At 38.8% G+C, this 26,845-nt stretch overlaps 1 protein-coding gene across 7 annotated transcripts in view; it reads right to left on the minus strand.

Moving 5' to 3' along the window:
* Positions 1–26,845, minus strand: part of VPS13B (vacuolar protein sorting 13 homolog B) — a 792,142-nt gene that overhangs the window by 91,942 nt on the left and 673,355 nt on the right. For 6 of the 7 annotated variants that reach the window (XM_059165934.1, XM_059165936.1, XM_059165932.1 and 3 more), the window contains 3 exons: positions 12,616–12,812; positions 2,412–2,593; positions 793–1,142 (listed from right to left, as the gene is read on the minus strand). In XM_059165934.1, coding sequence (XP_059021917.1) covers positions 793–1,142; positions 2,412–2,593; positions 12,616–12,812 — 729 coding nt within the window. Of the gene's footprint in view, positions 1–792; positions 1,143–2,411; positions 2,594–12,615; positions 12,813–26,845 lie in introns of those variants that run through there. The other variant, XM_059165937.1, reaches the window with a different exon arrangement.

Raw genomic sequence — 26,845 nt, forward strand, 5'->3', positions numbered from 1 at the left:
AGCACATACAGAAGTTGGGGGTAGGGGGTAGGTGTCCCAGCTTTAAGAGCAACACAAACTTGATGGAAATACAATATTATACCAAAAATCAGTATGGAAGTGGAAATGATTTGTTCTTAAATTACAGTATTATCCAAACGTTCTGTGAAATTATTTTCATGCTTGTGGCACGGACAGGTTCCTCATCTTAAACACACCATGCAGCACAGACTTACACTTCATCCCCTTGTTTGATATGGCTAATTTCTGGCAAGAGATGAAAGGAAGAAAATAATCAATTGAGAGTCTTTAACTGATTAAAAAATGGCAGAATGATAGTAAGGGAAAAGACTTAGACTCGGTGGGCTTGCATGTTTTTTCTCGCTGCTTTTTCCATTTGAAAAGATGAAATGTTTACTATCGGCGAGGCTCACACAGGTTCTTCATTTCTGCAATGGATGCTTAGACGACTTGATACATAACTAAGTTGAAGCTTTGGCAAAGGAAAACCATAATACTTGGAAAAAATTCCTGGGAATATGTTCCTTTCCACACAGATGTGGTACATTAGTCACAAAAATGTGGGCATGGTCTCCTATGCATGTGTAGAGAACCCATATTCTCCAAAGCTTTTAAAAATAACATGCATCACTTTGCTAAACAGAGAAAACCCCAAATATTATGGTGCCCATCAAATTCTTCATTCTCTCACATTTTGGTGGGTGCTTCGCTTACTATTAGAAGTGATAACATAAAGCGTCTAGTGAAAGATCACACACAGACAAACTGTAAGCTGTTCTAGGATGTGCATACCTGTTGCCAAGCTTGTACTGCAGTGTTTAGAGAATGAACCACGTATTGCCCAAAGCTGACGAAGACAGAGTCCACTACGATGGAGCAGTCAAGCAGCTTCTCCCCCGCGTCGCGGGAAACGGCCATCTGCCCGAAGATGCCGAAGGGTTTCACCACGCTTTGCATTGTGACGTTTCTGCACTCGAGAAGTTTACAGTCTGCCTGAGCTGAGAACCGGATCTCCTGACAGACAGGACTGTTGTTCCACTGCCGGAGATACAGGTGTGGTTCTTTGAAGGAAATAATCATGTATTCTAGTTCAGATGGCACATTTTTATCAGAAATAAATGGGTGTAGGTACCGCGGTGGAGCTGTTGAAAAAATAACCAGGAGAAACAGCAGTTGGGATGAGACAATATTTTATGGAAAGAAAGACATGACGTTTAAGCTATTAACTTTTTAAAGCTTACCGGTTTTGTGATTTGCAGTTTAATAAAATGCAAACACTCTCTTGAAGGCATTTGATCTCTTGAATTACCATTTGATATTTGCCAACAAAATGGTTTTTGTTCAATTGGTATGCCTCAAACATATATTATCTAAAGTTCACATTCAGTTTCACAGACAAAAATTTGATCACAGTAAGATGACAGTACAATGAAGAGGAGGCAACTATTGAAGGAGAGTTTTATGAAATGCTCTGTATCTACCAACCAAATCTCAAAAACAAAAACATGACTCGAGAGTTAGAAAAAGCAGGTTAAATTCCATTTTTTGCTGAAAAGGCAAGATGCTTAACAGCAGCTGTGTTTAGTTTTAATCTGATTTTTAAAATCTGATTTTTTTCCTTTTTCCATTACATGTCGGGTTGAAAACCTAAATCAAAATGTACTAACTAGGAAACATTTGGTATAGACTTAGGAGTAATTATTCACGTAAGACTGGCAAATTTATAAAAGACCACTTTCAGTGGTGGCAAAATTTAATAAGACTCCACCTCATCAGCTTGTTAAAATGACAGTCCTTCACATTTCTGGAGACTTTGCCCATCCCTTGTAGAATGTATTCATGCTTTTGAAATCAGGTAATATCGAATACTTTTGGAATCTCTCCATCATTAATGTAGTAGCTCAGGACACAGAACAGAAACAGATGTATTTCTTTTAAAAAGATCCCAATTGGAAAAACAGTAAAACCTGCAATTTTTGTAACTTCCTTGAAAATTCTTATTAGGAAGCATGCAAAATCATGTCAGTTCAATACTACTGGTAATTTATATAATAGGTCCATATGGTGGTTCAAAAGTAAGGGGTACATCTGTTAGATGAAGTCAACTTCAGAATAATTTTGCCAGTGCTCACTGTTGGGGGAAATGAATGCCTCTTCCAAAAATTTCCACCATCACATGGGCGGTAGTCAGTGGGGAAAGAGCTTTGGGTGGTGGAGTGATTAGCAATCACAGCACTTCGAAACATCACTAATACTGTAATACACAGGATGAAAACCCTTCCATGTCTTTTCACTTCATGAAAAGAAAATAAATTATCTGGGTAAAAATCAATGAACTGTGTATCAGAGAACACTCAAGAAAAACAGTAAATATTAAGTGGGTGTTATTCAGATGCTAAAGAGAAGAGTACCTGTGCCTAGTTGATCAAGGTGATGACAAAGATGGAACTCCAGGTGAGCAAACTGGAAGGAAATGCAAAGAGATGGGACAAACCATGGAGTAAAACAGGAGTCGACTCTGGTACAGGCAGCCAGGGCTGTTGGAGTTACCAGTTGGTCACAAGTGCTTTGAGAACCAGATTCACTTGCAGAGCTATGGGAAATAAGTAATAAAAGAAAATCAATGACCTAGATTTCCCAATACCATATAAGTGAAATGTCTTTCTATAAGTGTTTTTATTTTTTTTTTAAAGATTTTATTTATTTGTTTGATAGAGATCACAAGTAGAGAGGCAGGCAGAGAGAGAGGAGGAAGCAGGCTCTCCACTGAGCAGAGAGCCCGATGCAGGGCTCGATCCCAGAACCCCGAGACCATGACCTGAGCCGAAGGCAGAGGCTTTAACCCGCTGAGCCACCCAGGTACCCCTCTATAAGGGTTTTTAAAGCTAGCACCCATAATCCTATAGTTAATATATTATCATGAAATTCTATGAAATTTACTCACATAAACTAGTTGTTTTTAAAAATTAAGTTCAAGTTGATTATTGTCTATAAGTTAGCAGCAGAAAAATTTCAAAGGATTCTTTAAACCCCAGGTCATGTTGACCTACCTCCAACCCAATTTTCTTCCATCCGCATCTCATGCAATTTACAGACAACTTGTTTTTCTATTAGTTCAAGACCAACACAATTTGGAGTATGACTCTGCTGTTCAAAAACTCAATACTTCCAGCATCACCATAAATGTTTCACTTTGTTTTACTTCTCCAGATTGTCCATATCCAGAGGGCCATGAGTTAGTCACTCCTCTTTATTGAACACCCAGTAAGTGCTGTAATAGGTGCCATAAAAGTTAGGACCACCAAGGTCCCATGGACAGTTACACTCAGTTACACTGCATGGGCCCTCTATTCACTTGCCCATCTGCCTACTGCCATTTGAAATAAGTAAAATCTCATTAAAAGGAATAATGAAGGCATTTGTAGGAGGGAAGAAGTTTGTATATGGCAGCTGCTGATGTGCACGGGAGACATGCTGCCTAGCTGCCGGGCCTCAGTGCTAGCAGACGCATGGGACCTGGGGAGTGGGATGGCGTGAGGGGTGTTATGGTGACAGTGGGTCACTGAATAGCTGCTGCCCCATTCTCTCATTGTCCTCTGCTCTCTTCTTTCCAAATCTGAAATTTGTTCTAGAGCTATGGGAGCCTGGCATCCAAGTCCATGAGGAGCCTAGAAAGAAACATCGTGATTTACAGTATCCTTGGGAGCACCATGACAGGAAAAACTAAGGAAATAAATCCTTGGTTTTATATCACCATCTAACTGGTGATATAAAATATGTAGACCTTTAAAAAACCTCATCAAACAGAACCACCACCCAGGTACAGAAAGGTTGGAGGTGCTGCCAGAGTTGAAACCCAAGAGGAATACAGGACGGCGTGAGGTGCATCGCGTGGGATTCTCAGAGCATGAATCTTCAGCTAAGATTTGAAAGAGGTTGTGAAAAGCCTGGTGAAAATGAAAGCTAGGAGCATTCCAACACATTTACTGAGCCTTTAATTTTAAGAAATTTATAGTTATATGGTGGTATTTACAGCAATGTTAGTAAATCTCCAGTACCTACAAAGAAAATAAAAACCTCTGGGGCAATTTGTTACTGATTCAATGCTATGAGCAAGGAATGCACCTAAGTATACTCTAAAGCTTCTATAAATGGGCATACTAATTTAAACAGCCTTCCAGAAATTTATCTGTGCAGTTACAAATAACAGATTTCATTGACTAGGTAAAATTAAAACTTGTATTTATTCAGAAAGAGCAAAGTGTATTAGGTGTACATGTGTTTTACACATTTGAACTACTTTCATAAGTTGTTAGAAATAGGGTACAATGTTAGTCAAAATATTATTAAAAATCCAGGCGAGAGTTCTATGAGATCAGTTTTAAAACAGTGAGTACACAATTTGAGGTGTTTAACTGAAGCATTTTTCTTGCCAACTACAATTTTTGACACTCCTGAGATTTTCCAAGATTTATTTTTCTATCTTGAGAGTAGCAGATAGTATAACATATATTGAAAAAGGCTGCTAAAACAGGAGTATGTGCTACATTATTTATTCATAACAAATTGATAAATTCTTTAGTTCTTCCTATATTAAATATACACATAAATTTTAAAAAATAGATATTTTAGGGCTTATACAGTAACTCCCAAAATACTCAAGTAGTTAGCAATAGTCTTTCAATCTTAAAATCCTAACTAAAATGGTTGTTGAGTTAAACTATATATGAAAAATTCAGACCTACAAAAAATTACATTCCTATCAAAATTAAAATTTCTTAATCACAAAATTAATATGGTATATACAACCTGAATATACGTTAAATGTATTTTGAATTCAGTAAAATTATAGTTTTTTTGATATGCAATTTGATCATTATTATGTATTATAAAGGCAGCATATATATACACACACACACACACACATATATATATTTATATATATTTATATATATGTCTACCTCTTACACCAGGACTAAAGTGATGTAAATGTCATCATAGCTCTCATCATCATAGAGTTAACCAGTCATGTATAGGAGAGAGATGACCCTGTTAGGGATACTTAGAGCAGCTATGCTGACATAATTTCCTTAATTGGGTACAATGAACCCTGATCCAGATGTCAAAAGGAAAAATATAATTTATGAGATGTGTTACCAGCAGAAATAGAGAAGAAAGTAAAAGTGTTGACTCCTTGGGGCAGCACCTCTCAAACATTAATACACAGAACTCAAGATTCAGGGGTTAGTTGAACTATCTTTAAGATCCTAATGGAAACTCAAATTCTTAGGATAGTGGAAATATTCTAAAATGTGGAAAATATGGCAGGAATTTTACACAGTCATATCCTCATTTTAACCAAAGTGTTACTTATCAGCTGTCCTATAGAGGGATGACCTACAGAAGGGTACCAACTCTTTTTTAAACAAGGAGTATCTTAGTAAGTCTATGTTTTGACTGATTAATAGGCATTCCTGGGACCAAGGCATGGTCCTTGAAGATTCATCCCTGGTGCCATTCTGGGGCAAACCCTTATGGCGGTGCCGGAACCCAAAAATCTGCCTTAATGGATGAAGGCTTGAGCTTTTCCCTGGACCCCTTTGTAGTAAGAAGGGTTTTATAATACAGTAAAATACAGCAGAGAGATTAAGCAGAGAATAACTGGGTGAAAGAACCTAGAGAAGATACTTGCACTTCTATCTTTTATATCATAACCTTCACCAAATTGTATCAGCACCTGGATAAAACTCGTTTTTTCACCTGTAAAATGAGTACAGTAATTGAATGACTCTTTGAGTATTAAAGGAGATGCTGCCTATGAACTGTTCAGCATATTATCTAACACCCATTAGCAGAAAAACATGCCGTCCTGCTTATTTTGACTGGTAAGCAGAGTACCATCCTGGTCATGTAGTTCACAACACGTTAATTGTGGGTGATGCCTTTAGTTCCCAAGACAGGTCTTGTAACATCACACTGACATTCATGTAATTGTGGCATGGTCTCTCAATACTGGTTCACCAAACTTCCTCCTGCCTACTGCCAAAACACTGCTCTATCCGTCCTGGGAGAGGGCTGCATGGTTAAGAAGATGGAAGGATGTGAGTCTCTTGCACCAAGTTCTCTCTCGTCATTAGAATCATCATTTTTTGGGCGCCTGGGTGGCTCAGTGGGTTAAGCCGCTGCCTTCGGCTCAGGTCATGATCTCAGGGTCCTGGGATCGAGTCCCGCATGGGGCTCTCTGCTCAGCAGGGAGCCTGCTTCCTCCTCTCTCTCTCTCTGCCTGCCTCTCTGACTACTTGTGATTTCTCTCTGTCAAATAAATAAATAAAATCTTTAAAAAAAAAAAAAAAAAAAAAAAAAAAAGAATCATCATTTTTTTTTTTTAAAGATTTTATTTATTTGACAGAGAGAGGGAACACAAGCAGGGGGAGTGGGAGAGGGTGAAGCAGGCTTCCTTTCTAGCAGAGAGCCTGACGTGGGACTCGAGCCCAGGACCCTGGGATCATGAGCTGAAGGCAGACGCTTAATGACTGAGCCACCCAGGCGCCCTAGAATCATCATTTTTAAAATGCTTTAAACCAAACTAAAAAATTCACTTTTACTGTATTCTAGGACACATATAAAACGGTGGAGGGGGGAGGTAAGTCTACTAAAAATATGATACCCACTGACATTGTAAAAATTGTCATGAACTATATAGATAACATAAATTTACTGTTTTGCCCAAGTGCACATTCAGTGGCATTTAGGACATCTGCTCTGGTAGACAAATCAGTGCTCCATCTCCAGAGGTTTTTCATCTTCCTGCACTCAAACTCTATATCCTTAAACCAGAACTCCTCCTTCCCCTCTTTCCCATCCCCTGATGAACATACTGTTCTACTCTGTCTCTAAAAATTTGCTACTCTTGGTATCTCACATAAGTAGAATTATACATATTGTCCTTTTCACACCAATATTTTTTATTTCATTAAAAAAATTCTGGCTACAACCTGCTAAATTGATTTCATGACCCACTAACTGGTTGTAATCCATGGCTTAAAAAAATGCAACAGGTTTAAATAGGCCCTCAGGTAAAGGACTCCTTTGTATCTGACTTTAAAAAGAGAGAATCTTCCATAGCACACAGACTAAATACCATGACACAGAGACTTGTGAGTCATTTTTATATCACCAGCCTAAAATTTTAGGTGAGCCCTGAGGAAAACTGATTACTTTGGGGAATGTGTACAGGGAAAAGGGTTAGCTGGCAGAAGACCAACTCCTGGTGTTACATGGAGTTCAATCATCAACTAAAAGGAAGTAGTAAAAGGCTTCAAAAAGACACTTGGGGAAAAATACAAGCATCCCTTCTACCCAAGGTAGAAAAGGCAAAGCTCTCGTTTAGCTCGGGGTAAAGAATATTCCGGTTTACACCTGAATGGTTTATGAACATCAAAAGGTTCTTTTAAAACAGTACTCAACAAATTTAAGTACATTAAAAGTAGACATCCAAGCAGCCAAATGGAAAGAAAGAGTATCTGGAAGCCACAGTCATCTTCTGGTAGGAGAAAGTTCAACTGGTGGAGAGAAGAGAAACACTCCAGGACTTGATCATCACGTGCTCTTCATCTAATTCCTCCACTGTCTGTCTATGCAAGAATCAAGGCTTTGAAAAATGAAAAGCATCTCCTCTTTGGAAAAAAAAAAAGCTGTTGACCACTATCTCGAAGATTGCCTAATATGAATAGACGGGGGCTGCTTTTACAAGATGTTTAGGGAGTAGGAGGAAATACTTTGTTGTGGCACATCTAAAAATGCAAGTACACCAAAAAACTCCCCAGAGTTTCCATTTTCATGGTGCAAAGAAAGAGGGCCCTTAGGCCCCTTCTTTTTCTAAGATGCCTTCTTCCATTAACCAGCATGTTGGGGGTGGGCATAGACAGTCCTTTTAAGTCATCTGCTTTCATACGTTCTCATGTTGGGAGAAATGATCAAGCAACACGCACAACAAACCACCAAGGACTTGGTGAAGGTGAACACAGTTGACCATTATCAGCTGGTAATGAAGTTAACTGAACCTATATATCAAGATTGGCAGTTATTATCATGTTACAGATAGTTGCCTATAATTTGTAGGACTTTACAAAGTCACAGACTCCTAGGATTAGTCATTTGGCATGAGAGTAAGGCAGGCGGGGTCGGGGGGGTGGTTGGGGTGGGGATGCAGAGACCAAAACAAATTAGATGTTTGTTCTGGTACATCAGAAGACATCAAATTGATTCTAAACCCAGGGAACCTAGCAGAGTAGCCCAAAACCTGAGAGCTGGGCCCACCATTCTGTTTGCCTTTTCCTCTTGTAGGACCAGTTACTGAGTAAGAATTATATATCCCAAATAGAGTGTGTAGTTGCCGGCTACCTTCTGTTTGTTCACTGGATCCACACTTTCTACCCTTCCCCATCCTCTTCTCTGCCAACCAACTGTCTCAACAAGCTGCTTTGTCCTTTGTCTTATTCTCTGGTTCAGCCAGCAGGAGGTGCCGATAGGAGATCAGAAAGCGAGAGGAGATGGAGGGAGGGTATGTATTCCCCAGGCTCCTTCAGGACCAAGAGCGGGATGGTTCCCCAGGATTCTTAGCCCCAGGGTACTGCACTGTCCCTTAATCCTGCCCACACTTTTGTAAATAGTCCTTTCATTAAACTTGCCACAATCTTCAAGTTCTAGTGTGCCTTCTATTTCTTGTCAGCACCTAACTGATAAAGGGGGTTTATTTAGGCTTACTCAATGGGCAAATACATACATGATTAGATTAAAGATAAATAGCTGAAATGGATTATCTTGATCTGGGCTTAAAGGTTGTATCTTTTGCCTTCGTCCAGTGTGCTGCAAATAGGACACGTCTCCTAAAAGGTCAATACTGTGGTGGAAACTAAGCTTGAAGTTACTCTACTTCAAATGCTGCCTTCAAAAAAAAACCACAATCATTGCCAATCATTCCTCTTCATATGAGCAAGCAAACCACTGCTTAAAGATGGTGGAATGTACTTATTACAAATACAGAGGCACTGAATTAAAGATAATCTACCTCTAGGGGAAAAACAGACTAAGGTTTAAGAGACTGGCTCTTTTGTCTCCAGTCCTTTTTATTTTTTATTTTTTTTAAAGATTTTATTTATTTATTTGACAGACAGAGATCACAAGTAGGCAGAGAGGCAAGCAGAGAGAGAGGGGGAAGCAGGCTCCCGCCGAGCAGAGAGCCCATCAGAGGACTCAAATCCAGGACCCTGAGATCATTATCCGAGCCGAAGGCGAGGCCCAACCCACTGGGCCATCCAGGCGCCCCTCCAGTCCTTTTTTAATAAAGGTTAACTGCCCACCCTTTGGACTTAAGCGCCTAATCATTCCTTAGGACCTCAGCTTAGAAATTTGTTTCTCAAAGTCAAATACCTAGTTGGTGATGGAGCCAGGACTTAAATCCAGGTCCTCTAATTTGCAATTCTCCATTAAATAGTGCTTCCATTTACTTACATATAGTGATGCCATTACCACGGCGTTGCCCTACACTGTTGCAGCTTTATGCCAATTATGGGCAAGATGCTCTTTGCTTTTTCTTCCTCTTTTTTCTTCTTAAGATTAAGCTTCATAAGACTTGCTTTTATGAACTTTCTTCCTGGAACGTACAACAGTCTGATGCATGTCCTTTTCAAACCACTGAGAATATTACTTATAAGATAATCTCTAATCATAAAGGGTCAGGTTTTTGTCTAGTTCTAAATTCCTCACGACAGAATGTACTGGAGCTAACTGAAACAGTTTTCTTCCTGCATACAATGCTAACATATTATTGAAGCTGTGATTTTTACTTTCTAGAAACTGGATGAAATTTATTTACTATCCCTTTTGCAAAATGTCTTAGTAGGGTCTTACGAAGTTGACTTTTAAAATAGCTCTTTAAATTTAATTTCATTAATATCAAATTCTATCTGAAAAATGGTTAATGTCAAACAAAGCAAGATCAATTGTGAAATATTAGGTAACTTGAAAAATCCCAGGTGAGGACAAAAGATCTATGATTACAATGTCAAAAACCTTGGTGAAAAATTGCCTGAATTTGATTGTCTGCATAAATTTCCATTCCCTAAAGGTTCCACATTTCTGTAGTGCTAAGCTTACCACAAAAGTAATTTTTATGAATGTTTCAGATTCAGAGGAATTAACCTTGTCGAAAATGCTTCTTCCAGTGCTGAAAATGCATTCTTTCATAATTAGAATCAAGAAATGATTTCTAACTTGATACTATTAATGAAACTCAAAAAAAACATTTTTGTTACTTACAACTCTATTTTCTGAGATTTCTTGGTTTCTGACTAGGTAACCTGTGCTTGGAATAGGCAGTTTTCCTATGCATTTGCTAACTTCTTGCAGGAAGGGTATTCTTTTCATTACTGAATTCCACATACAGGTGAAATTAAGATCCCACACCTCTACTATATTTTTACTACTTATAATCAATAGGTAATATAAAAGGAAAGCAATTATTCTTTTTTTTTTTTTTTTTTTTTTTTTTTTAAATATTTTATTTATTTATTTCACAGAGAGAGATCACAAGTAGACAGGCAGAGAGGCAGGCAGAGAGAGAGAGAGGGAAGCAGGCTCCCTGCTGAGCAGAGAACCCGATGTGGGACTCGATCCCAGGACCCTGAGATCATGACCTGAGCCGAAGGCAGCGGCTTAACCCACTGAGCCACCCAGGCACCCGGAAAGCAATTATTCTTAAAGAGCCCACATGACCTGGAAATAGAACATATAAAGTATAAAGACACACTATTATTATTAATCACACAGAATAATAACTGGAAAAGACAATGAAGCTACTGCTAAAATGTTAATAGAAGTTATCAGTGTGATGTGATCATGGGTGATGGCATTCTCTTTATTTCCTACTCTTCAATGAACAGATAGTATTATTAACAAAAACAAAGAGAGACAGCATTCACAACTCTTTATAATATAAAGAAGGAATCAGAACACTAAATGATGTGCTATGATTATAACCTTGTAAAGGCATACACTCATGGGCAAAAATAAATGTAACACAGAAAAGAGAAAACAGCTGATTTGTGGGATGTTACGAAGGATGGGTGTTTTTTCTCTTTGTTAGTGCCAGACTATTGTTTGGGGGAGAGAAAAGAATGGATTATATAAGAGGAGTAAGATAATGCTAAAGCCAGTTCATCAGGAGAACTGGAACAGGATGTTGAGAGTGACAGACGGCAAGACAGGCCTGAGCCCATGGTACACACATTATCATATGACCCAAGAAAACTATCCCACAGACTCGGATTTAGTATCTTTTTCTTGTCTTTTGTGGGACAGAAAGGCTTGACTAATAGGGACATGTAAATGAGAAGATAGGCTGAAGAACAGGTTACCAAAGCCAATTTTTTTCCTACTCTAAGTTAGTACACATATCAAGCAGACAGACATAGAAAACAGACAGTCTGGCCCTCTTTTGCCACTAATTAGATATCCTGTAGGAGATGTGGGACAGGAAGCTGTGGGGACATGATACAGAACACATGATGAAGTCTACAGTTCTAAGATTCTTTTTTTTTTTTAAATTTATTTATTTGACAGACAGAGATCACAAGTAGGCAGAGAAGCAGGCAGAGAGAGAGAAGGAAGCAGACTCCCTGCTGAGCAGAGAGCCCGATGCGGAGCTCGATCCCAGGACCCTGGGATCATGACCTGAGCCGAAGGCAGAGGCTTTAACCTATTGAACCACCCAGGTGTGCCCCCCCTCTTTTTTAAAAAATTTATTTCAGTTCTAAGATTCTTTATGGCCAAATACAATGTAGAGCTACCTAGAAAGCCTTTGATAGAAGTCATTTTGGTTAGCCAAGTTTTTTTTTTTTAAATGTCTAGAGGTATTTTAAAGTTTTTTTTTTTCTTAAAACCACTTAAGATGGGTGTCTGGGTGGCCCAATCAGTTAAGTATCTGCCTTTGGCTCAGGTCAAGATCCCAGGGTCCTGGGATGGGGTCAGGCAACAGGCTCCCCACTCACTGGGGAATCTGCTTCTCCTCCCCCACTTCCCACCCCAGCTGTGCACACACTCTCTCTCTCTCCCCTCCTCAAATGAATAAAATCTTTAAGAAAAAAATTAAGCCACTTAAGAAATATTTCCAAAATTTACCTTTTTAGAAGGAGACAATACGATTTATTTAACCTTTCTCTTAATGTCCCAGGGTTATCATTAACACATATTATTTACTGCATCATTAAGAGTCTGTTGAAGAATTAATGGTTCTTTTCTTTACACTTTTTTGCTCATGATGGCTTTTTTTTTTTTCTTCTGGTAGTTTGTTTTTTGAACTTTTTGTTTTTATACTGAAGGAACAGGTTCTTATCAGCAGGGCTCACAGAGCTATATTATGCATATAACACAGGATTTTTAGTATGCAGACTTTGCTATGTCAGCTTCTGTCTTCTGTCCTAGTTCTCATCTGTGGTTTGTACAGATGCAGCTGCTAGCCAGCTAAGATACGACTAAGCAAGGGGTCACTAGATATGAGGAATTAATGACCGTTTCCCAGCATAATGTCACTATTTCATTTTTTTGCCAACTTACCTTTGGTCATCAGCACCATTTTGACTGCTGTTCAGGACAATTCTCCAAAGATCCGAGGATACCAGTTTCTTTTGGTCACTCACAAGATTGATATCTGGCAACTGTAGCTCACAAACTTTGCTTTCAGACAGACTAAATTCTTGAAATGCAACAAAAACCTTCTGGAGTTCATCCCAGTATTCCAAACTACAAGGAATCTATATTAAAATAAAGATTTTAGAAGTTGCAAATACAAACTATGATACAGTTCTATATTTGTTGAAATGCAAATTAAATCATCCAAGTTATAATATGAATAAGACTTTTAGAAAAGGATGTCTGTAAAAGACAGTAGTTCAAAATTTCTTTCATAGTTGTATTTACCCTGTTTACCTACTTTATTTTAAAAGACCCATTAAAAAATATATGAAAAAAGCCAAGAAAGTTTTTAAATAAAAGAGAAAAAAATGAGGAACAAATACCTACCAGGTGTTAAGTTTATTATAAGGCTATAGCAGTTAAAAGATAAGGTTTGAGTAATGGCCTACAAATAGAAGAAACAGAACACAAAATAGTATAAGATATAAGTACTGATAAATTTTAGTATGTAAGGAAGATACCATTTCCAACAAGTAGGGAAAGACAAGAAATGAAGCTACAAGAACTGTCCAGCCATTTGGTAAAACCAAAGTGGGTCCCTACATCATTCCTACACGAAAGTAGATTCCCAAAGGATAAAAATATTAAAGGCCAAAACTGAAAGCAGAGGAGGAAAAAAATTGGTTAATACTTTTATAATAGGGCAGTTTTTTATAAGTATCGCATGAAGCCCATCAACCGCACAAAACAACAGTAGATAAAATCAAATTTTTTTAAAAAAAGCAAACTGGGTAAGATAGGTGATATTCTATGATAGTTCCAGGAGTAACTGTTGTGGTAGCAGAGAGATCTTACAAATCAATGACAAAATGATAAATAAGCATGTAGAAAAAAATTTAAAAAGGAAGTATGTTGGAAAAGGCAATTAGCGATGGGCCCTGAACTTCCCTGCATGTCATTGCTAGGTATGACTAGGATGCAAGGCCCTGAAAGCTGTTAACTGGGGCTAGTTCTTAGGTTGTGTTTCCAGAGAAGAACCCTGAGGCATGTGGGAAAGTCTCTCTGCAGGACAAAAAGAAGACTCGCTCTAAAGGAGTAGATTTGACAAGCTCCGTGTTCCTTGGCTGTCCCACATACCCACTGCACGCCTACCATCCCCGAGGGCCCTTCTGCATTGCCCTTGTGGGACCTGCGGGCAAGAGGAACCAGTACAAACATGATGCTCATGTTACTTGTTGTGCGCGGAGTAATAATGTTCTTTGTTTTTGACCCATGAGTCTTACATCTTCTGCCAGTCGCCAGGGAACACTAACAGGCTGATTTATTAGCTGGTATATGGTAAAATCGCAGACTCTGACACTAATTAGTTCACAGCAAAAGAAAAGTAATCAGCCAGTAAGCCTGAAAAGATACTCAACTTCACTAATACGTAAATTCAAATTCAAATTCACAACATAGTGTTTTTTTATTTGTTACTCTGGCAGTTTTAAAAGACGAACAGCTCCAATGTCTGCATGGGTAAGGAAATAAGCATTTCCATCCAGCATTTTTGGAGGGCAATTTGGTAATATCACTTAAATGCTTGGAAGTATATGTCTAAGAATTTGTTTACAGAGATTCCAATACAAGTGTGAATTTAGTTCAGCACTGGCTGTATTAGTAAGAAATTAGAAATGAATCAGATATCCATTAATAGGGGATTAGTTAAATATCACATGAAGATCTATAAATGGATTACTATACAACCACTAAAATGAATAAGGAATATCTATATACACTAACACAAAAGACATCCAAGGTACATTACTAATTTTTTTAAAAAAAGCTTTAAAATAGAACATGTGGGTTATTCCCATTTGTCTTTGGGAAAAAAAAAAAAAAAAAAAAAAAAAAAAGGACTGTCCTCAGGTACGTCTTTTCTTTTGGAAACATTCCCTAATTACCATCCTCAGAGCTGATTGCTGCCTCTTTTGTGTCACTACTATTTCTAATACACTCCTTTATCATAAAACTCATCACACTTTGTAATTCCCTATTTCCATGTTTGTCTCCTTTAGTCAACTCTGAGATCCTTGTACAAAAATGACACATTATGTAAAAAAAATTTTCTTAGCATCTAACAGTTTTTGGACATGCTAGGATCTTAACAGAAGCTTCCCAAATGAATAGATTTCTCCTTTTTCCCCCTAAATAATGATTCCTAATCTTTCAATGGGAATAAATGTTACCTCTCCACCCATAACAGTTTCTTTTCTTTAAAGAGGGACTTGAGCATCGGTGTGTGGAGAGATGCTTACTGGGAAAAAGGGGGAACAAAATGGATATGAGTAAGAGACAGGGGGATGCAACAGAAGCATATGTTCTCTTTAGTGATGAGGACAAGTAACACATTCATAGTAATCCACTTTACCCACCATTTCTTGAAATTCTCTCTCCCTTCATGCTTTCCATGACCTACATTTTTCTAACTTTCCCTTCTCTGGGTCTTTGTTCCTATATTCTCTCTCAGCCTAAAATACCTGCATACCCCTTCATTTCTTATTGTCTCATATTTAAATCCTTCCCATCTATCAAGGTCCAAATGAAATACCACCTTATTTCGAGCCTTTTCACCTCCCCAGATGGAGAAATGCTCTCTTTTTTTTCCTGAACTCTAATAGTTTTTTAAAAGGGAGTCTGTTTCATAGCTCTTATGTCTGTATACCTCATGTTATAGTTATTTCTATACATGACATCTTCCCTGGTAGGCACATTCTTTGAGGGAATGATTTCCATTTGGCTGAGCTTTGGATTTTCATAGCACCTGGCAAAGTGTATACAGTGAATGTTCAAGAAAAAAAAAAAGTTGCTGAATGAATAATTCATGAATGAATGAATGAATGAAGGAATATACACAAACTGGGTGATTCAGTCCTTCTCTGGCACATTAAAAATTCTCCACAAAGAAGTAGAGAAGATGAAGGCATGAACTTTGGAGTCAAACCTAACAGGATTCAATTCCTAGCTCCTAGCTATGACTTCTTGGGCAAATCCATTTCTCCAACATCACTTTCTTTATTTCTAAAAAGGAAAGAGTAACAGAACTATCTCAGGAATTGTGAGAATCCAAAGAGACAAAGCATCTCATATAATACCACAAAGTAAAAGCTTAAGAAGTGTTAGCCATGAATTACTTATCCTTTTCATGCTCAAAGAACACTTCTGAAACTTGGGCATCTTTACCAGGAGCTGTGAGTTTGTGATAAGCAGTCTTACTTGCCAGATTTCTTAACGATGGGCTGGGCTTGTAAGAAGAAAATAATAAGCCTTGAACCTGGATAGGCAGGAACACTGTAATCATAGTTCAATACAGTTTTCTGCTACACGCCTATTAAAACATGGTCCTCCATGTTGGCTATGACTTGAGAGATAAAGGACTATCTCATTGCTTATCTTCCCTCTGGACTGCCAGTGACTGCCAATGAGTCAGTCCTTTGGTTTAGGTTAGTCATAACCAGAGGTGGGTAAGATGTGGAAGAGGGCAAATGAGTTTAGAAAAGCATATTTAAAAACCTATTGTTTTTCTGTAATGCAAACAATACAATGTAAAGTTCAAAATTATCTTCTTGGTAGGGAGGTTACACAGAAAGTACAGTGAAAAGAAAAGACTTGTTTCTGGTATTGTCTCCAGAAGTTCTCCATTAAAATTAATATATAATAGCTTATGAAAATTGGCTGTCACATTGGAAAGCAGAGTGGGGCTTTAAGGAAGAAAAATCTAGTAATTTTTGATGTGCAAGGCGAGGGTTGGAATAGGTCCATAATATAAGGCAATCCAAGCTGGGAACCATTGTGGGAAGCCATGAGGCAGTTTAAGGGCAATGAAACTGGACTGTACCAACACTGGCACTTAGGGGAGGAGGAGTTATGGAGAGTTCAAAAAGAAAGACTTGGAAGAGAGCCAAAGACAAACTTTATTTAGTTCACAACTTTGTGTGAGGCTGGCTCTGTGGTTACATACTTCAACTTGAACATTACAGACAACTCTGAAGATTCAGACAACAATAGAAAACTACTAGAGAAATAAATCCCCAAATATCTCAGCTATGTGTTTGTTAGGATTTGCCTTTGTACACCCTATTTTTCTTGGTTAACAAAGGGATATTAATAAATTCACTCCAAATAAACTTCTGTTGAAAAAAATCGTACTACATTGGATGTCTGTGAGTACATTTGCTAAAGCATATTTGATCCCTTCCACCATTACAAGGATGTATTTGTCTTCAAGACTTCTGATGGAAAGCTAAAATGAGCATAACTAGTATTTTAAAGGTAATTTTAGTCAATTATCCATTCAGATACACATTGAGTCATAAATTTATAAACCATACACATAGAATCTTTATGTTTTATTTCTCCATCTTAAAATGTCTTTCTGGTATGGCACTCCCATGGGATGAAATCTTAAGTCATGGCTCTACAATTTGAGCAACTCTTTAATGAATCTGAGCCTCAGTTCCCTCATTTGAGAAATGCAGATAACAAAAACTATTGTTTTTAGGCCATGTTAAGGATTTTTGACTTTACCTTCACATCAGTGGGACATCTTTGAAGGGTTTTAAGCAAAGAAGTAATGGGTCAAATGTATGTTTCTTTTAAAAGCTTCTGAATGTTGTATAGAGAATGGATTAAAAAAGGGCAAGCCTGGATGTGAAAGGACCAGGCAGGAAGTGAGTACTGTGGTCTATACCTAGAGTATGGTTGGTGGCAGCAGAGTGATGTGTGGGAGATTCTTGGGACATAAAATTTTATTGCCCGACTAGATACAAGGAGAGGGAGATGTCAAGGTTTCTGGCCCAAGCAACTCAGTGAGTGCTGAGGTCATTTACAAAGTTGGGTAAGACTCATCTGTCCCACGGGGGAGTAGGTTTGTGGTATATGTGGGGTAGAGGAGGGGAGATCATGAGTTCATTTTTAGGCAAGCTGAGTTAGAAGGAGCAATGAGGTATTCAAGTGGAAATTTGCAGTAAGGAGTTGGCTATTCTAAAGAGTAGAAGAGGGAGTTAATGTGTTGATACATGGCTCTAGGTTTGCCCAGCCTTAGCCTTTTGTCTGGAGAGTGTAATGGAAAGACAGAGCATCAGAGTTCAGGGTGTTTATTGGCAAGAGGGTGTTTTAAATGATGGATTAAGAATATAAACTGGCTGAAAGGGGATGAGAAAACAGAGTGAGCTGATGGACAGGGAGAGAGAAGGGATAGGTTTCTATGTGATATTTACAGGTTTATATATAGTTTAACAAATGACCATAGTGGAGTCTGCTGAGTGAGCAGGCTGGTGAGACAGACCACAAGTGAGATGAGATGCTGGAATGAGTGATTGAGGAGGCAGAACAGTTTGGGATGAAAGCAAGGTCCGGGACTTGCTGTTGGCTGGGTCATTTGCAAGGATGTTGATGTCAGTTGGGAGTGGGCTAAATGGGTGATTGGTACTGAGGGGGCACTTGTAATGAGCACTGGGTGTTATATGTAAGTGATGAATCACTAAATTCTATTCCTGAAACTAATATTACACTATATGTTAACTAATTAGAAATAAAAAATTGAAAGAAAGAAAAAAGAAGCCCTGGGCCAGAGACTTCTGAGAATTTGGAAAAGTGACGAAAAAGTTAGTAGGTGACAACAACAAAGAGGGGTGGGGAGGACAATTAATTAGATGGAATGAGTCTCAAAGGAGCAGGGAGATTTTATACGAGGGTAGAAGAGCAAAGGCAAGTGGCACTGGTGAACAAGAACATCTTATCTCCTGACCTTGAGGTAAAAAGAGATGGAGGGAATGAAGTCTCCACCTCAGCGGGTTACAATGGTGCACAGAGTCCCAGGGGACAGCAAGACTTTTATCTAAGGTAAAGGGACAGGGGAAATGCTTAAAGAAGAGATGGAGGTTTAGAGGAGTTCACAAATCAAGTGTCCAGAGGGCTCAGTGGAAGGGTCTGGGAGGTAGAAAGAAGGTCGATGAGAGGAGGAAAAAGGGATGCGAGTCAGTGTCTATCCATACAAGAGGAGATCATTCTGTGGGGTTTCTGCGTGACTCAGTTGGTTAAGCATCTGCCTTCAGCTCAGGTCATAACTGCAGAGTTCTGGGATGAAGCTCTTTATAGGGCTTCCCACCCAGGACAGAATCTGCTTCTCCCTCCCCCTTTGCCCTACCCCTACTCATGTGCATTCTCTCCTTCTCTCTCTTTGTCAAATAAGTAAGGAAATAAATAAAATCTTTTATTTATTTATTTATTTTATTATTATTTTTTATTTTTTTATTTTTTTATTTTTTTTCAGTAAAGAGCTTGATTTAATCATCTCTAGGTAGATAGAGCCCTTCCTTTTACTTTGATTAACCAAGGATAAGAAGAAATTCAGCTAAATTTTCTTGGGAGCAAGTAATTTTTTTTTTTTTTTGTCATGATAGGGTGAGAGAAATTTTAATTTTTTTAATTTTAATTTTAAATTTTAATTATTATTTTTTTAATTTTTTTATTTTTTATAAACATATATTTTTATCCCCAGGGGTACAGGTCTGTGAATCACCAGGTTTACATACTTCACAGCACTCACCAAATCACATGCCCTCCCCAATGTCCATAATCCCAACCCCTTCTCCCAAACCCCCTCCCCCCGGCAACCCTCAGTTTGTTTTGTGAGATTAAGAGTCACTTATGGTTTGTCTCCCTCCCAATCCCATCTTGTTTCATTTATTCTTCTTCTACCCACTTAAGCCTCCATGTTGCATCACCACTTCCTCATATCAGGGAGATCATATGATAGTTGTCTTTCTCCGCTTGACTTATTTCGCTAAGCATGATACGCTCTAGTTCCATCCATGTTGTCGCAAATGGCAAGATTTCATTTCTTTTGATGGCTGCATAGTATTCCATTGTGTATATATACCACATCTTCTTGATCCATTCATCTGTTGATGGACATCTAGGTTCTTTCCATAGTTTGGCTATTGTGGACATTGCTGCTATAAACATTCGGGTGCATGTGCCCCTTTGGATCACTACATTTGTATCTTTAGGGTAAATACCCAATAGTGCAATTGCTGGGTCATAGGGCAGTTCTATTTTCAACATTTTGAGGAACCTCCATGCTGTTTTCCAGAGTGGCTGCACCAGCTTGCATTCCCACCAACAGTGTAGGAGGGTTCCCCTTTCTCCGCATCCTCGCCAGCATGTGTCATTTCCTGACTTGTTGATTTTAGCCATTCTGACTGGTGTGAGGTGATATCTCATTGTGGTTTTGATTTGTATTTCCCTGATGCCGAGTGATATGGAGCACTTTTTCATGTGTCTGTTCGCCATCTGGATGTCTTCTTTGCAGAAATGTCTGTTCATGTCCTCTGCCCATTTCTTGATTGGATTATTTGTTCTTTGGGTGTTGAGTTTGCTCAGTTCTTTATAGATTCTGGACACTAGTCCTTTATCTGATATGTCGTTTGCAAATATCTTCTCCCATTCTGTCAGTTGTCTTTTGATTTTGTTAACTGTTTCCTTTGCTGTGCAAAAGCTTTTGATCTTGATGAAATCCCAGTAGTTCATTTTTTCCCTTGCTTCCCTTGACTTTTGCGTTGTTCCTAGGAAGATGTTGCTGCGGCAGAGGTCGAAGAGGTTGCTGCCTGTGTTCTCCTCAAGGATTTTGATGGATTCCTTTCGTACATTGAGGTCCTTCATCCATTTTGAGTCTATTTTTGTGTGTGGTGTAAGGAAATGGTCCAATTTCATTTTTCTGCATGTGGCTGTCCAATTTTCCCAGCACCATTTATTAAAGAGGCTGTCTTTTTTCCATTGGACATTCTTTCCTGCTTTGTCGAAGATTAGTTGACCATAGATTTGAGGGTCTATTTCTGGGCTCTCTATTCTGTTCCATTGATCGATGTGTCTGTTTTTGTGCCAGTACCATGCTGTCTTGATGATGACAGCTTTGTAATAGAGCTTGAAGTCCGGAATTGTGATGCCACCAACGTTGGCTTTCTTTTTCAATATCCCTTTGGCTATTCGAGGTCTTTTCTGGTTCCATATAAATTTTAGCATTATTTGTTCCATTTCTTTGAAAAAGATGGATGGTACTTTGATAGGAATTGCATTAAATGTGTAGATTGCTTTAGGTAGCATAGACATTTTCACAATATTTATTCTTCCAATCCAGGAGCATGGAACATTTTTCCATTTCTTTGTGTCTTCCTCAATTTCTTTCATGAGTACTTTATAGTTTTCTGAGTATAGATTCTGTGTCTCTTTGGTTAGGTTTATTCCTAGGTATCTTATGGTTTTGGATGCAATTGTAAATGGGATTGACTCCTTAATATCTCTTTCTTCTGTCTTGCTGTTGGTGTAGAGAAATGCAACTGATTTCTGTGCATTGATTTTATATCCTGACACTTTACTGAATTCCTGTATAAGTTCTAGCAGTTTTGGAGTGGAGTCTTTTGGGTTTTCCACATATAGTATCATATCATCTGCGAAGAGTGATAATTTGACTTCTTCTTTGCCGATTTGGATGCCTTTAATTTCCTTTTGTTGTCTGATTGCTGAGGCTAGGACCTCTAGTACGATGTTGAATAGCAGTGGTGATAATGGACATCCCTGCCGTGTTCCTGACCTTAGCGGAAAAGCTTTCAGTTTTTCTCCATTGAGAATGATATTTGCGGTGGGTTTTTCATAGATGGCTTTGATGATATTGAGGTATGCGCCCTCTATCCCTACACTTTGAAGAGTTTTGATCAGGAAGGGATGTTGTACTTTGTCAAATGCTTTTTCAGCATCTATTGAGAGTATCATATGGTTCTTGTTCTTTCTTTTATTGATGTGTTGTATCACATTGACTGATTTGCGGATGTTGAACCAACCTTGCAGCCCTGGAATAAATCCCACTTGGTCGTGGTGAATAATCTTTTTAATGTACTGTTGAATCCTATTGGCTAGTATTTTGTTGAGTATTTTCGCATCTGTGTTCATCAAGGATATCGGTCTATAGCTCTCTTTTTTGGTGGGATCCTTATCTGGTTTTGGGATCAAGGTGATGCTGGCTTCATAAAATGAGTTTGGAAGTTTTCCTTCCATTTCTATTTTTTGGAACAGTTTCAGAAGAATAGGAATTAGTTCTTCTTTAAATGTTTGGTAGAATTCCCCCGGGAAGCCGTCTGGCCCTGGGCTTTTGTTTGTTTGGAGATTTTTAATGACTGTTTCAATCTCCTTACTGGTTATGGGTCTGTTCAGGCTTTCTATTTCTTCCTGGCTCAGTTGTGGTAGTTTATATGTTTCTAGGAATGCATCCATTTCTTCCAGATTGTCAAATTTATTGCCGTAGAGTTGCTCATAGTATGTTCTTATAATAGTTTGTATTTCTTTGGTGTTAGTTGTGATCTCTCCTCTTTCATTCATGATTTTATTTATTTGGGTCCTTTCTCTTTTCTTTTTGATAAGTCGGGCCAGGGGTTTATCAATTTTATTAATTCTTTCAAAGAACCAGCTCCTAGTTTCGTTGATTTGTTCTATTGTTTTTTTGGTTTCTATTTCATTGATTTCTGCTCTGATCTTTATGATTTCTCTTCTCCTGCTGGGCTTAGGGTTTCTTTCTTGTTCTTTCTCCAGCTCCTTTAGGTGTAGGGTTAGGTTGTGTACCTGAGACCTTTCTTGTTTCTTGAGAAAGGCTTGTACCGCTATATATTTTCCTCTCAGGACTGCCTTTGTTGTGTCCCACAGATTTTGAACCGTTGTATTTTCATTATCATTTGTTTCCATGATTTTTTTCAATTCTTCTTTAATTTCCCGGTTGACCCATTCATTCTTTAGAAGGATGCTGTTTAGTCTCCATGTATTTGGGTTCTTTCCAAACTTCCTTTTGTGGTTGAGTTCTAGCTTTAGAGCATTGTGGTCTGAAAATATGCAGGGAATGATCCCAATCTTTTGATACCGGTTGAGTCCTGATTTAGGACCGAGGATGTGATCTATTCTGGAGAATGTTCCATGTGCACTAGAGAAGAATGTGTATTCTGTTGCTTTGGGATGAAATGCTCTGAATATATCTGTGATGTCCATCTGGTCCAGTGTGTCGTTTAAGGCCTTTATTTCCTTGCTGATCTTTTGCTTGGATGACCTGTCTATTTCAGTGAGGGGAGTGTTAAAGTCCCCTACTATTATTGTATTATTGTTGATGTGTTTCTTTGATTTTGTTATTAATTGGTTTATATAGTTGGCTGCTCCCACATTGGGGGCATAGATATTTAAAATTGTTAAATCTTCTTGTTGGACAGACCCTTTGAGTATGATATAGTGTCCTTCCTCATCTCTTATTATAGTCTTTGGCTTAAAATCTAATTGATCTGATATAAGGATTGCCACTCCTGCTTTCTTCTGATGTCCATTAGCATGGTAAATTCTTTTCCACCCCCTCACTTTAAATCTGGAGGTGTCTTCGGGCTTAAAATGTGTTTCTTGGAGGCAACATATAGATGGGTTTTGTTTTTTTATCCATTCTGATACCCTGTGTCTTTTGACAGGGGCATTTAGCCCATTCACATTCAGGGTAAGTATTGAGAGAGATGAATTTAGTGCCATTGTATTGCCTGTAAGGTGACTGTTACTGTATATGGTCTCTGTTCCTTTCTGATCTACCACTTGTAGGCTCTCTCTTTGCTTAGAGGACCCCTTTCAATATTTCCTGTAGAGCTGGTTTGGTATTTGCAAATTCTTTCAGTTGTTGTTTGTCCTGGAAGCTTTTAATCTCTCCTTCTATTTTCAATGATAGCCTAGCTGGATATAGTATTCTTGGCTGCATGTTTTTCTCGTTTAGTGCTCTGAAAATATCATGCCAGCTCTTTCTGGCCTGCCAGGTCTCTGTGGATAAGTCAGCTGCCAATCTAATATTTTTACCATTGTATGTTACAGACTTCTTTTCCCGGGCTGCTTTCAGGATTTTCTCTTTGTCACTGAGACTTGTAAATTTTACTATTAGGTGACGGGGTGTGGGCCTATTCTTATTGATTTTGAGGGGCATTCTCTGAACCTCCTGAATTTTGATGCTCGTTCCCTTTGCCATATTGGGGAAATTCTCCCCAATAATTCTTTCCAGTATACCTTCTGCTCCCCTCTCACTTTCTTCTTCTTCTGGAATCCCAATTATTCTAATGTTGTTTCGTCTTATGGTGTCACTTATCTCTCGAATTCTCCCCTCGTGGTCCAGTAGCTGTTTGTCCCTCTTTTGCTCAGCTTCTTTATTCTCTGTCATTTGGTCTTCTATATCACTAATTCTTTCTTCTGCCTCATTTATCCTAGCAGTTAGAGCCTCCATTTTTGATTGCACCTCATTAATAGCTTTTTTGATTTCACCTTGGTTAGATTTTAGTTCTTTTATTTCTCCAGAAAGGGCTTTTATATCTCTCGAGAGGGTTTCTCTAATATCTTCCATGCCTTTTTCGAGCCTGGCTAGAACTTTGAGAATTGTCATTCTGAACTCTAGATCTGACATATTACCGATGTCTGTATTGATTAGGTCCCTAGCCTTCGGTACTGCCTCTTGTTCTTTTTTTTGTGTTGAATTTTTACGTCTTGTCATTTTGTCCAGATAAGAGTAAATGAAGGGGCAAGTAAAATACTAAAAGGGTGGCAACAACCCCAGGAAAATATGCTTTAACCAAATTAGAAGAGATCCAAAATCGTGAGTGGGGAGAAAGGGGATAAAAAGAGGTTCAAAAAGGAAGAAAGAAAAAAAAAACAAAAAGAAAAGAAAAAAAAAGAAAAGAAAAGAATTTTTAAAAAAAGAAAATACCTAAGAAAAATGTAAAAAAGAAAAAGTATATATATTAGATAAACTAGTAAAAAATCGTTAAAAAAGAAAAAGGTAACAGTTAAAAAAAAAATTTTACCCGAAGGCGAGAAAAAAAAAAAATGAAAAAGAAAAAATTAAATTAACTGCAAGACTAAAAAAAATCACAGGAAAAAAGCCATGAGTTCCGTGTTTGGCTTTCTCCTCCTCTGGAATTCTGCTGCTCTCCTTGGTATTGAAACCGCACTCCTTGGTAGGTGAACTTGGTCTCGGCTGGATTTCTTGTTGATCTTCTGGGGGAGGGGCCTGGTGTAGTGATTCTCAAGTGTCTTTGCCCCAGGCGGAATTACACCGCCCTTACCCGGGGCCGGGGTGAGTAATCCGCTCGGGTTTGCTTTCAGGAGCTTTTGTTCCCTGAGCGCTTTCCGTAGAGTTCCAGAGGACGGGAATACAAATGGCGGCCTCCTGGTCTCCGGCCCGGAGGAGCCGAGAGCCCAGGGCCCCACTCCTCAGTGCGCCCTCAGAGAACAGCGCCCAGTTACTCCCGTCTGCCTGACCTCCGGCCGCGCTCCGAGCTCACCGAGCCTGCGACCGGTTCAAGGTAACACGGAGCTGCGAGCTTACTGTCGGCTCTGTCTCTGTAGCCGGCTTTCCCGTTCCAATACCCGCAAGCTCTGCGACACTCAGACACCCCCGATCCTTCTGTGACCCTGCGGGACCTGAGGCCACGCTGACCCCGCGTGGGCTTCGCCCCGGTTTAGCCTCTGGAGCGATGTCCCTCAGCGGAACAGACTTTTAAAAGTCCTGATTTTGTGCACGGTTGCTCCGCTGCTTGCCGGGAGCCGGCCCCTCCCCCCGGGGTCTATCTTCCCGTCACTTTGGATTCACTTCTCCGCCGGTCCTACCTTTCAGAAAGTGGTTGTTTTTCTGTTTCCAGAATTGCTGTTCTTCTTCTCTTCGATCTGCCGATGGATTTGCAGGTGTTTGCAATCTTTAGATAAGCTATCTAGCTGATCTCCGGCTAGCTGAAGCAGTCTCAGCTTGCTACTTCTCCGCCATCTTCTATTATTATTTTTTAAACATTTTATTTATTTGACAGACAGAGATCACAAGTAGGCAGAGAGGCAGGCAGAGAGAAAAGAGGAAGCAGACTCCCTACAGAGCAGAGAGCCCGACATGGGACCCGATCCCAGGACCCTGGGATCATGACCCAAGCTGAAGACAGAGGCTTTTAACCACTGAGCCACCCAGGCGCCTATTTATTTATTTATTTATTTAAAAGAGGGGCTAAATCTCCTAGTTCAGGTAGTGACTAGGAGAGAGGGAAGAGAGCCATGTATTGAAAATGAGTCCTTATTTAGGAGGGTTAGAGACAATGGTTGTGGTTCTAAAAGTTATGCTACTATTTGCTCCTGAGGTCTGGCTTGCATTGTGTGTGTTCTCTGAGAGGGATTCTTAAAGAACTCCAGCTATTTCTCCAGTGAATTCACAGCACAAAATCTGGTATCTGATATATGCTTAATAACGTTTTAAACTAATGAATGTAGTTAGGTGCTGAAAAGTTAACACTTTCACCTTCCTAAACAGTCTTCTATTCTACAACGATCTTGTTTTATATATACTGAGCCCCTCCATTTTATTCTGCAATCACATCCACTTTGAACAAACTTTTCATTAGCTCACTAATCTTCCTTTGCCTTTCAGTTAGGAATTGACATTGCCCAGCTAATCTCTAGGTTAGTAGTACCACAATTAGATGAACAAATTGAATGCAGTCATATTGTGCTTCATATGGCAGCAATTAATTATGCTCAAGGAATAACTCTGGGCTCTGTTTTGTGTGATCTATTTAAATAACTTTATTATGTGCTTTTAGGTCTGAAAGAGATGATGTGAATGATCTTTAGTTACATATCTGTAACTGAGGATTTATTATTAATGCCTGTGCTGAATAACTTGAAGGAAAGAGGACTATTCCAAGGAAGTTGGGTTGCCAAAAAATAGTTTAGAAAGCTTGAATATCTAATACTGAGTCATGGGAAGTGGGAACAAGTAAATTGGTTTCACTGGAAAACATTCCACATGTAACACATGGTACATTTCAAATGACTGTCAAGATTATATATATTTTTTATAACATTTTGTTTTCCTATCCATTATTTGACAGAATCTAAAAAATTAGCCAGCCATACATAATAAACTGTACTCTAAGCATATGTGGTCTTTGCATATGAATATATTTTAGGTTGTATATCTGCCAGTTGGTAAGAGCACATGTATTTTTGCATTTAAAATGTTATTCCACAATTTGTTTCCATTTGATGGCTAATTTGGGAAGATTTGCATGTGTGTTGG

This window comes from Mustela lutreola, chromosome 3 (assembly GCF_030435805.1).
Source record: "Mustela lutreola isolate mMusLut2 chromosome 3, mMusLut2.pri, whole genome shotgun sequence".
In the NCBI taxonomy this organism is placed as follows: domain Eukaryota; kingdom Metazoa; phylum Chordata; class Mammalia; order Carnivora; family Mustelidae; genus Mustela; species Mustela lutreola.